The sequence below is a fragment of the Eurypyga helias genome, unplaced genomic scaffold (genome assembly GCF_000690775.1).
Source record: "Eurypyga helias isolate BGI_N326 unplaced genomic scaffold, ASM69077v1 scaffold23428, whole genome shotgun sequence".
Lineage (NCBI taxonomy): Eukaryota > Metazoa > Chordata > Aves > Eurypygiformes > Eurypygidae > Eurypyga > Eurypyga helias.
The window spans coordinates 1-15826 of record NW_010267958.1 but is presented as its reverse complement, the minus strand read 5'-3'; the positions used below and the strand labels follow the sequence as shown (position 1 = coordinate 15826).

At 42.4% G+C, this 15826-nt stretch overlaps 1 protein-coding gene across 1 annotated transcript; it reads right to left on the bottom strand.

Moving 5' to 3' along the window:
* Nucleotides 1–496: 496 nt before the first annotated feature.
* LOC104514060 (rab3 GTPase-activating protein non-catalytic subunit-like) lies at nucleotides 497–15248 on the bottom strand (the record flags this gene model as incomplete). The annotated part of the gene is made up of 17 exons (XM_010157604.1): nucleotides 497–643; nucleotides 930–1088; nucleotides 1762–1980; nucleotides 2065–2154; nucleotides 3262–3480; nucleotides 3717–3791; nucleotides 4352–4387; nucleotides 6740–6810; nucleotides 7551–7617; nucleotides 8633–8739; nucleotides 8864–9037; nucleotides 9477–9693; nucleotides 10561–10721; nucleotides 11704–11809; nucleotides 12629–12726; nucleotides 14180–14390; nucleotides 15121–15248. Coding segments are annotated over 17 exons (2285 nt in total), but the record flags the coding sequence as incomplete, so codon positions are not given.
* Nucleotides 15249–15826: the final 578 nt, after the last annotated feature.

Genomic DNA, 15826 nt, shown 5'->3' with positions numbered 1-15826 from the left:
GCTGGCTCTCGCTTCTGCAAAGGCAGCACTGGCTTCGCACGGAGACCTCGGAGACTGGAGTTTCTCCTGGGGTGTAACTCCACAGCCTGTTTCTAAAACCAGGTCCTGCCCAGAACGCTGAAACCGCAGCATTCCCTGCCGGCGTGAAATGCGGGGCTGCACGCGATAGGGTTTCCTAGGGAGACTAAAACGGTGGTCAGACATACCCAACGCAGACTACCGCGAAAAGCGCTCGGGTCAGATACAAACAACAAAGCATCTCGGGTACTGACGAGCGTACTGGAAACTAAACACCTCTGCAATAGCGCAGAATTTAAAAGGTACTCCCGTTTCAAATCACCCGCCGGGATGCTGGGGTGGGGTGCAGAGTTCTTTCTGTCGTTTCACAAAGGGCCACGCGGAAGTTTCTTCCTGTAAAGTTCAGCCTCGTGGCGTGACGTCACGTGCTCCCCACACGCTCCGGCAGCACCCAGCCGAGCTGTGCTGACCAGGAAGGTCAGGATGAGACAGCTTCCACGGCCTCGATGAGGTTCAAGGCGAGGCTGTACTGCCCGTGATTCTCGGGTAAGTGCTCCAGAACCTTGTTAACTAGCTTAGCTGTCGTCGGGATCGGCACTTCCACGTTCTGAAGTTCCTGGGGGTCCTACGGAAAAGGACAAATGGAGCATGTAGGTAGTTTGATTAGGTGACCATCTGCCTACCAGCCCTCTTGAACCTGTATGCAACAGGGTACTAAGGTTCACAAACTCCTCTGAGCTGGTGCTTGGACGCGTGAAACTGCCCTCCGTGGCACAGAACTAGCACCAGGAAAACTCGGGAACACACCCTTGCGTCCCTCAGTAGGAAAGGGCCGCTCAGACGTCATCTCCGTCTCTGTGAACAGAGGCTTCTGAAAATCCACCTGTTCTCCTAAGTGGAACTTAACTTACCATAGCTTTGAGCCAGGTACACAGGGTTGGAGGAAGCCTAGCGAGGAGTTCCATGCCCTCCTTCGTCTGCACGTGGAGTAAAGCGAAGGCCAGTCTCTGCCCGGCCAGGATGAGCAGCTGGGATGCAAGCACTTCTTTGTCAGCCACCTGAAGGAAGGCCTGCAAGTAGGAGAAGATAAGGAAGTAGGAACCATTTCAGCCTGACACAGCTCGCTTGTCTGGGGGCTTGGAAGGCCGTATCCAAAGCAGCTCCTCGATACTAAGAGGACAAATGGTTTTGAGCCTGTTTCTTTGTCGCCTGTTACTGTCACGAAGCACGTTACGTTAAAGGCTTCAGGACAGCAGGGGAGTGAACAAAGGCAGAGAATTACTCCGTACTGTACGCAGGGATTAGCATGAGCATGAGGCCCAAGGCACAGGTCAGCAACATGCTCCCAACTTCCATACCTCTTGCTTGCTTTTCCCCTCGAGAAAGGCAAGGATTTTCTTGACCAAGGACTGCTAAACTTTCCCTAAGAGAAGAAATTACAGACAAAAGAGCAGGTTCCTGAAAACTATCCAATACATTAAAATAAAAAAGGCTGTACTGGTTTAGACCAGTAGTGTAACTCCCTACCACATTTCCACTACTTGCTGTACACAGATTCTCGCTGGGAAGAAGGAAAAATGAGGGCATTTATTGGTCTTCAAAAAGTACTTTTCCAGCCCCTGCCTCTTCCAGCTCGATAATACTTGCCTAACCCTTCCAGGCATCCTAAGTGAGCGCAAGCCCTTTAGGGGAACGTCTGATGCCACGCTGTATCCGTTTAAAATCGTTGCAAGCCGTTATTACCTCTTCGCCAAGGTGATCCATCCCGTAACTATAGAGTTCGCAGACGTAATGCCTTCTGACCACGTCCTCGGGGACTTGGAGACACTGAGCCATGTCCGCAGCCAAAGTTGGCCAATTCTTCCCCTTTTCAAAAGGAAACAATTCCTCTTCCGAGGCTTCTTTGGCCTTTTGTGATGAACACAGTGCTTGAACCGCCGCACCCACAACTTTCACCAAGAACTTGGAAGCAAAAATTGCAGGTTACTTCAGTATTCTTTGAAGCCTTAGAAGTTGAAGAACTTTCAGCACGAAGCTCACACCTACCTGCTGCCGTATGGATAACATATTTGGATCTACATCCCCACTGGGTAGCAGCTGAATTGAAGTAAGGTCTTTGAAAAATGCGTTTTTGCCCTAAAATTGAGAACCAAAGACAGGCCTCAGAGATACAGGGGAATACAAGTAATCCATTTTGATCCAATCCTAAGCAGCCTCCTTAGTTTTTTTTTTACACTTAATCTGTACTACATCTTCTATTTTCCTTTGAGAACAAAGATTAATATTTAAGTTAAAGCCACAGAACAAAACAAACGTTTGTTCATGCAACCATAACGTGTCAAGGATTTGCTTTCAAACGTAAAACCATCTTCCTACTAAACTAGGTAGCTGACCTGCTACCCACTGGAGCTGAAGTTTGGGTGTATTTCCCAGTCCCTGGCTCTAGTCCAACGTACCAAGCAGAATACGTAGGAAGAAATGGAACCTAGCCGATACAAAAATACATTTTATCTATTACCTATCGATACAGGTGACACCACTTTATTTTAAGGTCTCTTGAACTACAGATTAATCAAATTTCAGGTAAACCCCTGAATGATGGCACCGGGTAGCCCTTGTTTCAGCCCACCATGCTCCAGCAGTGACATAATACCAAGCAGCTCTGGCAGTTCTGCTCCGTGTTAGCGCAGGGGGCAGGGAAACTGGTTCCAAAAAAACAAAATACACCTATGTTAAGACAGTGATGACTGTGTAGGTCTAGACAGTGACTTGCCTTGTCAGAAATAAGGTAATAAATGGTCTTTGAAACTTTCAACCACTTTTTCAGTCATCAGCCAAGATTATCTACAGACCCATTAGAAATTCCCTCATAAAGCTCACAGAACCAATGGGAAACTTGAGTGAGTGAAGGCAAAAAGGCAGCAGCTGAGAATAATCACAGAATGGTTTGGGTTGGAAGGGACCTGAATTCTAGTGAAAACTTGATCAATGCGCCAGAGTGGACTAAATGTCTTTCACAACATTACGAACGAACCGTTTGAAGAGCAAAGACATCCGTCATTCCTGGAAGTGTTCAAGGCCAGGCTGGATGAGGCTTTGAGCAACCTGGTCTAGTGGAAGGTGTCCCTGCCCATGGCAGGGGGGTTGGAACTGGATGGCCTGTAAGGGCCCTTCCAACCCAAACCCTGCTGTGATTCTGCGAAAGGTAGCGCGCAGTAGGAGAGGCGCTTTCAAAGGACACACCTTGCTATCAAACAGCGAAAGAGGCTTCACGCTCTTCAGAGAAAACCTCATGATGGCGTACAAGACGGTACACAAGACAAACTGGTGCTCCACGAGCGGGTAGTGAATGCGTTTCTGCTCGAGGGCTAGTTCCACTATCGACACTGGTCCTTCTACCGACACCCAGGCATCTTCCGTGTCTAGGACAGGAGCCTGCATTTCGTCGCTGCTAACATCAGCCTGCCAGAGTGATGCAGAAAAGCAGTCAGGCAAAACATCATCCGTGTCGGCCTTCCGTGCGAAAGGCATGGCTTGAATCAGATATCCCCCCAGGGAAAGGGAAAAGAAAATTTCATATTGTCTACGAGTTCGCTAATGCTTGTCTGAGCAGTACAGAGATTAGTGTAGCCATATTCCTTAGAATTAAATTTGAATCGAGCAGTTCCTGACTTTCTACAGGGAAAATAAAAGTTTACCTCTAGCAACGTTTGCAGAAGGTCCGAGCAGCAGCCAAGAAAAGCCGTCATCGCTGTGTCACTCATACCTACGTCCTGTTAACACAAAGTACGATTTAGATTGCTTCAGTTGGGACTGAAACAGGCTTTTGTTAGCTCTGGATGCTTGAGAAAACAATCGACCTAAAACACATGGTTAAGCTCAGTCTAGTACACCATTACGTGTAAAGGCAAACAAATATTCACTGAAGCACCAAGGATTAGAAATAACGGGGAAAATAGGAATAAAGCTTAATGTAGCCACTTACAATACTGTACCTCTAAAAAGTGAATTCCCCAAGTAATCCCATGGAGTAGATTTCACTTTCTGAGCATATCAGCTGTCTTCCAAAACACTTTCAACTAATAAAATTATGCAGTGGAAATACCAGCAATTTGTCACGTTACACTCTACCTTCTCTAATATCCAGTTACACTACAGCTCTGATTTGCTTTGTCAGGCCAAGTTTCGTTTACATGGCTTAAAATTCATTACGTTTTCTCTAGGGTTGCATTTTCAGTTTTTCTGCAACTGTCAAAAATACATCACAAACTAGTACTAAAATTAAGGCTTTTTAAAAAATTTTTCCCATCTAGACAAAAGTAGTATTACTTGCCCGTCTGCATAATCTGTCCTTCGGAGCCTTTCCAACCTGTTTAAAAAAAAAAAGCTCAATTAAATGATTTTCCTCAGAAGGTACCCGTTACTTCACTTTTTAACCTTTTATTGCTATTTTCCTAATATAAAGCAAGAAAACAGCGCGTTACAGCTAGATCATGGGACACACTGCATAGCCTGCTTTCAACAAAAGATTTGATGGAGATCTCACAACTCGGAAATGAACACCACTGATGCCCATGTTGAGTTCAACCTTCTTCGAAGTCCAGGATTAAAAATAAGCCCCCACGGTCCTCATTCAGATCCCCAAGGCAACTAAAAATCTCCCAGCGATTTCTAGAATGCAGAAGGAGAGGTGTGATGCCAAGCGTGGTGTAAGAAAGGAACACTGGGGAACAAGGGAAGAGGAAAGGAAGTGAATGCTCCAGCATATTCACTGAGGTGGGGAAGGTCTAACTAGACAGCTATTAAATGTTTTCTGTGTTTTGCCTGCCTGAATTCTTCAGAAAAAAGACACCTCAAACCATACCCTGTTTGGGAATGTTACTATGAGGCCCAGTTTCTACAAGCTGAGAGACACGCGGCACACAGACCTCAGTGGAAGTTCTCTGCAGCACACACAAAAACGTGATGATTTCAACACCATGGCAAGAGTCTAAGCAACAGCTGAAGTGAGATTCCAGGGTCATGAATTTCAGGGTTATTTCAAGTCAAGCAATCCATCCTGCTGTTTCAAAGTCTGAATGCAAGACAACTTTCAGCTGTCAATTTTGGGACTGATGAAGTGCCAAGACTTACAAACTGTGTTTTTCTGGAAGTTGATGAGAGATCAGTCATGCCACTGCTTCTATGACACCAACCCTAAGGACTAATTCCCAGCTTTCAAACATATAAAATAACTATTAAAAGTTAGCAACATTCGTTATGACATGATTTATTTAAGGTAACTGACGTGTGCAAACTCAGTTAATAAAACCCTTTATTTCTTCTCCTGCGGGTATTAATCTAGACAGATGTAATGCTGGTGGGTTTACATAAAGGCATGCAGAAAACCTGGAACAGATTTTTTGGAGGTGAAACAGCTGCTACAGCTGTACACAACTGCACCTATTTGCTGAAAGGAATGAGGAAGATGATATTCTCCAATTCTTACAGAGCTAAACAAAAAGCAAAAGCAGAAAATGAGAGGAGCAAAGAAGAAGGGAAAAAGACAACAAGACAGCACATTCTTGTGGGTTTTGTGTCGGATAGTTTTTTTTTTTTTGGTGGGGTTCTGTTTGTTTGGGTTTTAAAACCACCATCAACACTTCTCTCTGTCTGGACTTTTAAAGCTGAAAAACACTTAGCTGTTGCATTACGTCTGGCAAAGCCAGAGGCAGCTCACCCTTGCACAATTTAGACAGATCTATCACTGACTGGCAGTCCCTCTCCTAAACTCTCTTTAAGTCCTGAGCGCAACTGCCTTCCAGTAAACAGATCCGCTGCATATGTATCAACAGGAAAGTATCAGGAAGAAATTCTTCCCAGAGAGGGGGGTGAGGCCCTGGAACAGGTTGCCCAGAGAAGCTGTGGATGCCCCATCCCTGGAAGTGTTCAAGGCCAGGCTGGATGAGGCTTTGAGCAACCTGGTCTAGTGGAAGGTGTCCCTGCCCATGGCAGGGGGGTTGGAACTAGATGGGCTGTAAGGGCCCTTCCAACCCAAACCCTGCTGTGATTCTATGAACATGAAAACTGAAGTGTAGCGGGGAAAAATGACGGCTGAAACCCAAGGCAAGCAGGCTGCATACTCAAACAGAACCTGATTTGCAACCACAGTGATAGTTAAAAACGCACAACATCCACAAGCTGCTCTGCGTGTTGCAGATCAAGCGCTCACACGTGCAAAATTTGGACCACAACATCCAGAAAAGGTGCTGCTTGTGGGAACCGGAAAGTTTCACGGCAGTAACTTACCAGGAAACAGGCACACAGAACAGGCCAAGTTAGCGAGTGTTTTCTAACTTCAGAGTTCATACACACACATACATAGAGTCAAACCCCTTCACAAATGCTTTAGCAATTCCAAGCTAACACTGCACATAAATCTTCAGTGCAGGTCAGCCAGTGCCGATCAGCTATTACTTAAAGCTGCCTATAGCTGATCATTCCATGGATTTAGTATGTCAAAATGTGCATTCCTTCATCAATTCCGAAAGTTAGCTACACAGTTAGCCAAACGAGCAGGGCAGGTTTGATGCTTAAATCAAAGATACCTCAAACTTACTTAAAAAAAACAAAACAAAACAATAAATTAATTTTTAAACCCAAAGTTTAAAAACACTAGTTCCACCTTTCAGTTAATAATAAAAATTCAGCCTCAAAAATACTGCCGCAAGAGTGCACTCACCTTGTCCATGAGATACGTAGCAGAAGAAAGCCTTTTTACTATGAACGTATTCCACATCATCAGGGCGATACCTAGAACAACCGCAAACTTGTGAACCCCAAGTGAAGGAGAAGATCTTACAAGAACAAAGAGCCATGGGCCAACGGTCTGTTAATGGGGGTGAATTAAAAAAAAAAAGATGGTGAACAAAAGGGGAAGTAGTTGTGAGTTACCCTCACTGCTTTATACTTGGACTTCCCAGTTTCTCAGGAGGAGGCTACCTTGGTGGTCAAATATGGCCAGAAGTGCGACGAGTCGTTCGTTAAAATGCTTATGCTATGCAGGCTGGGTGCAACGCCGTAGGTATACAGAAATGTTGGTGGTAAGCATGAAGGCTTAAGCCTAGTGCTTTAGGCATAGAGAGCACCTTATCTGCATAAATGAATAGTCTACAGAAGAAACAACTCACCACATTCACTAAACCCAAGTGTGGAGAAATGCACAAGTAACTGGCTGCAGGGAGCAGCTGCCACTATTGAAACACATCTTAAAAAATCAGTTTTAGAGCAATTTTGTTTTAAAATGGTTTAGGTAAGCACATTAACCTTATCTAACCAACTTACTGTCATGGTTCTGATGGAAACTCAGTTTCAACATTAAAAAAAAAAAGCTTAGATGTCAGCACAAAGCTTTAGGAGTTTGTTTGGTTCTATTTTTTAAACAAAATGGCCATCCCTCCTCCGAGCTGCGCCCATTTACACTGGCCAACAGTCATTTATTCTGTTGGTTTGCAGTTTCAAAGGTAACTTTTAATAATAAGTTCAATACTTACCGTGCTGAACATGAGCGTTAACGATGCATCTTAGATGATCTATAGACCTAATGAGAAAGCATGCTTCCTTATGTAAAACAAAAAGAGTAAAAGAAGAAATTATTACACTATTCAAAAAATCTTTTAGATGTCAACTGCTAATTCTTAAAGGGCCCAGATAGATAATTTTAAAGCTACATGGTTTATAACTGTCAAAAAGTAGTAAGTTATTCTGATATTCCAACCTTCTCTGTGGCAAACACAGGTGCACGTGGCAAGGTATGCTTCAGAAATCAGGAAACACATCCTGGTTTCAGCCCTGTTTTCAGGGCTTTGTTTCAGTGTATGTACTGCTAACACGCTCTTGGCTGAAAGGTACAACCCCCCTGCCCCTGACTACAGTCATTCTTCAAATACAAAATCCATTTCTGCTAGAATGATGAATTTTTACTCCATTTCATTACGACAGGGTTAAGTTTTTAACTATCTCAAAGGAACCTTCTGTTCCACAGCAAGGTGTTAAGTCGCACAGGTCTGAGGGGTGCTAAGTTCAGTTTTAGTATCATCTGAACTCAGGATGTTTTCCAGTATTAGAGAAGCTATAGGAGAGCAGTGGAGAAAAGGGAATTTTGTTTGTTTGTTTCTCCTATGACAATTCCCAGCAGTGGCCAGGGAAGCTAAGAATATTCAAATCTCTCTTCTTTAAAGGGAGTAGATTCTAGTCTGTAACGAATTGAGCACTCTGTGATCTCTTCCACCATATCTGGAAGGGAGGAAAGGTTCATCACTACTTTGCAGCACTTAAACCATTTGGTACTTGCACAAAATACAGTCAAAACCCTTCTTCATGCTGCTTATTGGAACCCAGTTTCCACACTCCCAGTTCTGAGAATGTGATGGCTTAGAAACACACAGTCCTGTCTTCATGAGGCGCCATTCAGCCTCGGGGCCTGCACTCGTTTTCTCAACTCAATCTGTTGGTGCCACTTGGCACAGAAGAACCGTAACTGGTACGCTTCCAGTCGCCTCCACGGCAGGTTGAACGACCCAGCTTCGCTGGAGCTGGTCTGAACCACTACTCCCTGCAAATGAAATGCTTTTACCTCTGGGTCTTTATTCCACTGCACTACGTATTCCCAACTGCAGTGTGCATGGAGTACATCCACTTCGAGGCTACATGGGAATTGCTGATATGCTAGTCGCAGCAGCTCTGGACAAAGAAAATCTGAAGTTACAAGACAGACCTCACTAAAATTTCTGCTACTTGACAACAGCAGCAACTAAAACATCTCTGCAGACACTGAGAGTTTGAAAAATTCATGGTGTTTTCTTACCTAGGATTGTCTCCAAGCCTGCATCTGCTTCTGGTTCCTCAAGAAAGATATGGGTATGCATTTCTACAGGTTCTTCAGTACTATCTGCACTGGTTTTGTGTTGGGCCAAATTCAGTACAAGAGGACTGAAGTCCTGCTTAAAAACCCACTTCGCTACAGTGTCAGCAATACCTCCTAGGACATTTAAAAAAAAGTAAGATTATGAGGTATAGTCAACATATCCCAGAAGATTCATGGGTCAGACTCAAAGGACAAGAAAAGACAGAGGAGTTTTAACTGATACCATTAATTACATAAGGATAACGTTGCCAATTAGAAAACTTCCTAATCAACTGATTAGAGGTTTACAATGCAATCTGTATAGTAGTAGTCTCTTACAATTTTAAACCACTATTCTATAGAATCATAGAATGGTTTGGGTTGGAAGGGACCTTAAAGATCATCCAGTTCCAACCCCCCCTGCCATGGGCAGGTTTGTTTTAAATTAAGAGAAGTCACCAGCAGAACAATTTCTAGTGCAGTGTATATCACAAATTAAGGTAAGGATGGCTCAGGAGCCTATTGGAAAGACAGTCAACCATCTTTCCAAGAGGAAAGAAAAAAAGAAATGTACCTTTTCCAGCTTCAAGCAATTTCTTTACAGAAAGCCTTCCCAAAGGCTCAGTCTGGAGCGATGAAACTCTCTTTGTCCTTGTGCTCACTTTGCTATGCAGTAGTGTTTGAAGGATCAGACAATCCTCTAGCTGTTTCAGCAGAAGTTTCCAATATTCAGTATCAAGGGAAAGTGCTTCCCAGGATTCTGTGTCCGAACCTACAATTATCTGGGAAAACTAACAGAACATAAGAACTGGTTTAGGTCGCTTCACTTAACGTAGCATAGTCTTGTTTTAAAAAAAAAAAAGCATCGTATTAAAATGGAAAGCTACATCCTAAGAGCTACTGCATTTTAAAGAATAATTTAGTTCCAGGTATGTACACTGACTATCATGCAAATACCAATTAATATCCCACACTGCTCACAGGATGCAGAGATTCTTAAACAAAAACAGAAGGACACAAAAGGACCTGAAAGGACATCTTATAGTCGCATTTAGTTGAAGAGTGGGTTAGAATCCCTTCAAAAAGATTTTCATCCTCCACTATACACACCTTCCCAACATACATGATTAATCCACCTACATTTCAATTTCCCTCAATATTAAATATATATTATCATGCACCCAGAAACACTGGATCACACCACCTCACAGTTCTGTGCATTATTTTAGTAATTCCCATGTTTATCAGCAAATGCTCTGCCCAGAACCTTTCCAGTAGGGTACAGATTTGATTTTTAGATTTGTGCACTGAGACAGCAAACTTGACAGTTCTCAGAAGCCTGGCCGGTAACAGTTTTAGGTTTTAAGCCAAGGGATGCATAGCCTTTAAGACTGTCAACATCATTTGCTGTTAAAACTCATTTAAATATGTGATGGGACCTGTACAGTATGTTCAGCAAACAATTTTGATATCTCGTTCATTCACCTCAGCAAAATATTCTTCAAATCCAAATTTCGAGGCTTGCGGGATGGCATGCTTTTGCCCATGTTAGAATGATGACAAGTTGCATGGAGAATGCTATTCCATTACAAAGACAGCAATTTGCATGGAACCAAAACAGTCAATACCCTAAAAGGGGGAGGCCCAAGGTGACTTACCTTTTTCTCTGTCACACTGTCAATCATCTGTGCGGTTACGGCATGCCCAACGTGAGCGGACAGCAAGGCAGCTGCGTTGTTTTCAGACTGAACGCAAGCGGTACGCATTTGCTGCCACCAGGGAGAAACCGACTGAGTGTCCCATGACTCATCTATAGCGACTGCAGAGAAAGGGACAGCAGGACATTCGGCTTGCGTCACTGGGAGTTCAAACTGGTAAACCAGCAACCACCCCCGAAAGCATCCCTTACTAAGACAGCTTCTACCAGGTGCAATTTCCAATTACTCTACGTTATCTTTTTCTAGATATGCAGCACACGTTTTCTAGATTATAACTCAAATTTAAAATAAAGAGCAGAACACGAATTACTCGTTCTCCAAGTTCCACTTGTAGGGAACAGGGAAGAGATGTAAATCGCCAGGTAGTAAAACCTGCTGCATGCTTACTACATCTCAGGCTATTACAGCACGGCACTTCACAGTGCAGACAGCTTCTTTTGCTATTTCAAGCTGCCACACGTATTCAGTGCAATCATGCTGCCTCTCTTCATGCTACCTCACGGTTAATTTATGCAGACAGCAGCAGTAGCTTATTCGCTCTTCCAGTTTCAAGCCGACAACGGTGCCCTGTGGTGAACTAGGCATAAGGGAACCTAGCGCAGACCTATCCATAGCAGCTCTGTGAGGCAGGAGAATCAGTATTTATTCGTTGCACAACTGACCCCAGCTAATGGCAAGCTGACTTTACAGAGCACCCCCCAAGTTACAGAGATGTTCAATAGACAAATGCTGCTGCAACAACGGTGTCGCAGTGAGTTAAAGCAACTCGAAGGACTTGTGAGAGCACAAGGGAGAGGGGGCAGGACTACACACCCAAAAAAAAGGAAGAAGGGGAGCTGAACAGCCACATTCTGGTGCCAAACATGAGTTGTCACAACTTGGTGGAGAGTGAAACCGCCAGGCATGAAGGCGGCATTTAATTGTGACAGTCTTCAGACTTTGACTGTATTTTTAGTCAGTCCATCATTCAGCTCTGTTACGTAATTTGTGAGGGAGGGAACCCTAAGTGATACCAGAGACTAATCAGAGTAACAAATTTCTAATAATTATTAATATCAGTTGTGTTCCAAATGCACATTTCACCTTTCATTTTGCTCAGAAGTGACAGCATAGTGTGAAGGCAACTGACAGAATCTGGTTTGTCTAGAATATCTTTTTCCTTGGAAAGCCATAAATTGAGAAGGAGTGACTGTAAAAAAAAAAGAATATGTAATTAAAGCAATAGAATGAAACTCGGATAGTGCAATATACCTACTGCAAACACTTTCTCCAACAGATTGTGTGTCATGGAGCAGAAGTGTTACATGTATGAACCCTGATGATATGTTAATATGATGTAAAACACATCGCATAAGGCACCCTGTGACAGACTTTGAAATGAAACAATACAATCTGGATCTTTCATTTAGAGAGGCATCTTACAAAACACCCTCATTTGAAGGCACAGCCAGCTAATACCAGTATGTTAGCAATCTCAACTGGGCAAGCATTATTAGTTATGAATGTTACAGCTGAAAATTGCAACGCAGGCAAGTAATACCGAAAGAGGTATTTCCATCGTTATGCAGTGGGTGGAAGAGAAGTAGCAAAGGACTAAAATTACATGCAGATGAAAGAGATGATTGTCTGAACACTACTAGTGATTCTGAAAAATTTAACACCTTTTAAACTTCCTTGTTTGCTTAAAAAAAGGAGTTATAAATGTATCAGTACCTAAAAATTAACTACTATCACAATTTTTGCTTCTTTGCAGGAAAAAGCTTCAGTGAATCTATACAGTGCTAGCTGCACACTCCAGGCATTCCCATTAGAATACCCACATTCTCTACTAGATGATCTTTCTTTTCTTTGACATCTCTTAAGTAGGAAACAAACACGAGCACCTAAAAAACTGGCTGTGGGGGTATTTGAATACAGCATTAATCCAAAGGTCAACATTCAGAATTTTCCTTTTAATGTTTTGTTTTTAAAATACTAGAAGTTTTAAAGTAAGTGATAAATATCTTACCAACAAGATTTGAGGGCTAAAACCCGCCGATTCCAATGCATGACATATTCTCTCTGTGGAACTATCTCCACACAAACTCTTCCAGAAGAAAAAGCTGCCTGAAGCAAAAATTAGTGGACATTATGGATAATATCTAAAGCCACAGCCTCTCCCCTTACACTGACATCAAAGATCCTCAACTGATCGGGTCCCAGCGAGTGCAACACAAGGGACTAAGTTACACCCAGGACACCCTGATGGTTTACCCTTAGTGGAGAAGGAAGTGGGAACACTCAGGTCCCTTGTAATGAACCACTACAGGAGTCTCATGGAAAATGGATGTATAACAAACCCAAGGTTATTGTACTGCTTGGATTACACATTTTGTACAATTCAAAGGATGGCTTGAAGTGTCCAACAAGTTTATCTATGGAGTAACCCATAACTGTGTGGCAAGCATGTTGTACCTTATACAGCAAACTAGTGCAATTAAAAACCCCAAACAGTTATATATGTCATACCTTACCAGCACTACGGAAAGTGAGTGTCCTTTTGAGACAGAGGAAAATTGGGAAAACAAGACCTTCAAGAAACCATCTAAACTGCTCAGCATGTCATTCATGTTTCAGTTCCATCTGTTTACAGCTGAACACCCTAACAAGCTACTGGTGATCCCTATCCAAGGACACAGGGAGAATACTTCTACCCCAGTTCTTAAAACCAAGTGTAGAGTTAGGGTAGAGTAAATGCAAATTCTAAGATTACTTAGACACAGCTTTTGCTCTTTGTGCAGATGAAAGCCAAGCTCGTCTGCCTAACTTTTCAACCCCAATTCCTCTCAAAGTCTGTGGCTAAAGCCAAAAGCAGTAGGAAGCTACGAAGTTAACACCTGTGTTTACACCAAAATTTCCCCAGAAAAGAAGTTATCTGAAAAGACAGTGCCTTTGAGACAAATTTAACTCTAGCTACTTCCACTAGTTATTTCCCAAGAGCTGCTCAAGGACAGTCCGAAACAGACTGGCAAGCTAAAGCAGATTACAGACAATAACCCCATCCTACACCCCAACAGACCAGATATATGGATGGAGGAGAGTATTTCAGGTCAACATTGCCAAAAATCTCCTCAGCTCCACAAATGAGCAGTCCTTATTCCCTCATCTGATAGTGCTGTGCTGCCTCTGGTCAGCTCCCCTATCTCTGAGGCTAAAGTCAGTCTTGTCATTAACTGAACCCTTGAGGTGCTGTGACCACAAAAGAAAGAGCAGGATACAGCTGGTATGTAAAGTATTTAGTTACCACTGTCAGTCTGGTGATGTTAATAAACAAATGAACAGTGACACCATGGCTTTAGGGTAATTTTATCCACAGATATAATTAACTTGTATTAATAACCACCTGGGTAGAAAGACATTCCCATGGCTAATGGCACGAGTCTGGAACTAGCACTCTCACATACTACTTTCAAGGCAAGCCAGCTTGTTAAGGCCCCCAGATTAGGGCTAAAATATTTATATCATCTTAGACTATAATCAGTCTTTAAGTAATTAGTCATAAAAGTTCAGTAGCTCTTACCTAAAGCCACATACTCTCCATCTTCCATATTTTTCACATTAATCACGTCCTTTTCGTATTCCAAATACTCTAAGAACATTTTCACAGACAATACATCATCCTTCTCATCAAACTGAACAGTAGTTTGGGTGTTTTGTTTCTTGTAGTTCTCCAGTAAAGTTTGGAGTCTATGAAAATCTGTTTCTTCCAGCCGAAGTAGTTTAGCCAAGTCCTTAAAAGCAAAAGACCCCAAAAAAATCACACATCACAAGACTAAGGCACACGGCTGTTTTTCAAAATACACTAAAAGCTAAAATAAAAGTCAGAAGAGTCAAAATATTTCGTTTTGAATATTAAAATGTCTTTAAAAAGGGACAAAATGATTGAATAATCTCAAAATCGGTTATTCATATAGCTCAAATGAAGACCTTGTCTAGCTTCATTTTTAAGGACTTCAACAGAAGTATTTCCCATATTTAGATCCTGCTCATAGTATAACAATCACCCATCAAGCAAATAAGCCCATGTAACACCCCTCCATATGGCTTTTATGAATGTACAAGCATCTTTATAAGTGATATCAATAGCAAGCCAAATTATGATGCTACACAAGCAAATACCAGAATTTGTGATTTCTACGGGTCTCAAAATACCCCTCCAAAACTAAACAAAGTTAAGAATGTGCTATGTCCTTTGGATAAAGGACTGAAATCAGGAGGTCCTGGTTCTATTTGCACTTCTGTCTCAACTTCATGTGACTGCTCAAGAATATAAGGCAGACGAATTACTAGGCATTTGTATGGCATGGGGGGAGGCGTTATAAAACAATTACATCATTAGATGTTCCAGGCCAGAAAAACAGGGAACTCGCTTCGCTATTTACCCGAGGCCTTCAAAACATATTTTTATACTGAAATCATCACTCAGTTCTGTAAAACAACTGAATTTTTGAATTTACTCACGCTGTCTGAGGGCAGAGTGTCTTTCTGTATGCTCTGGGAATTCAGTTTACTAACTAGTTCATAAAGATGTAACAGCTTTAGCTTGTTTGCGCAGAACTGCAGTAGTCCTTCGTCCACACACTCCAACTCTAAGGAGAAATAAAACTGCATTTGAACTTGAATATATAGCCTGGAATAGTGAAACACGTCACAGCTGCATCAAACCCCTCCCGTTACTAGAACTGGAGGACTTGCATTGCTCAGTGTGTAATTTTTTGATGCACTGCTGCTTGCAATGATTACATTTAATTCATGGCAGTATAAAACTCATCTTTTACAAGAAGTATTAAAGATATCAGGCTCATTTTTAATCTGAAGGAGGTTGACAACGTGGAACTGAATAAAGACAAATTCCTTGTCTTTTCCTGATTTAAGACCAAAGCAGACACTGCCAAAAATTGAAATACAGTAAGACTCCAACATATTTCCTATTATCAAGCATACGCAACTATAAGCTTGTAATTGTTATCCAGTACGGAAGCATAGTCCTTGCATCAGAAGAGCTTGATGTCTCTTGATATGAATTCCATTTCTTCTCTGCAAGACACTACCTTTTCTGTTTCTACAGTCTTAGCATCAGAAATTTCACGTATCTATTCACATTCAAATTTCAGTAACAATTAAAGCAATCAGAATACAGGAAACTAAGGTCAACACAATGCTGGGG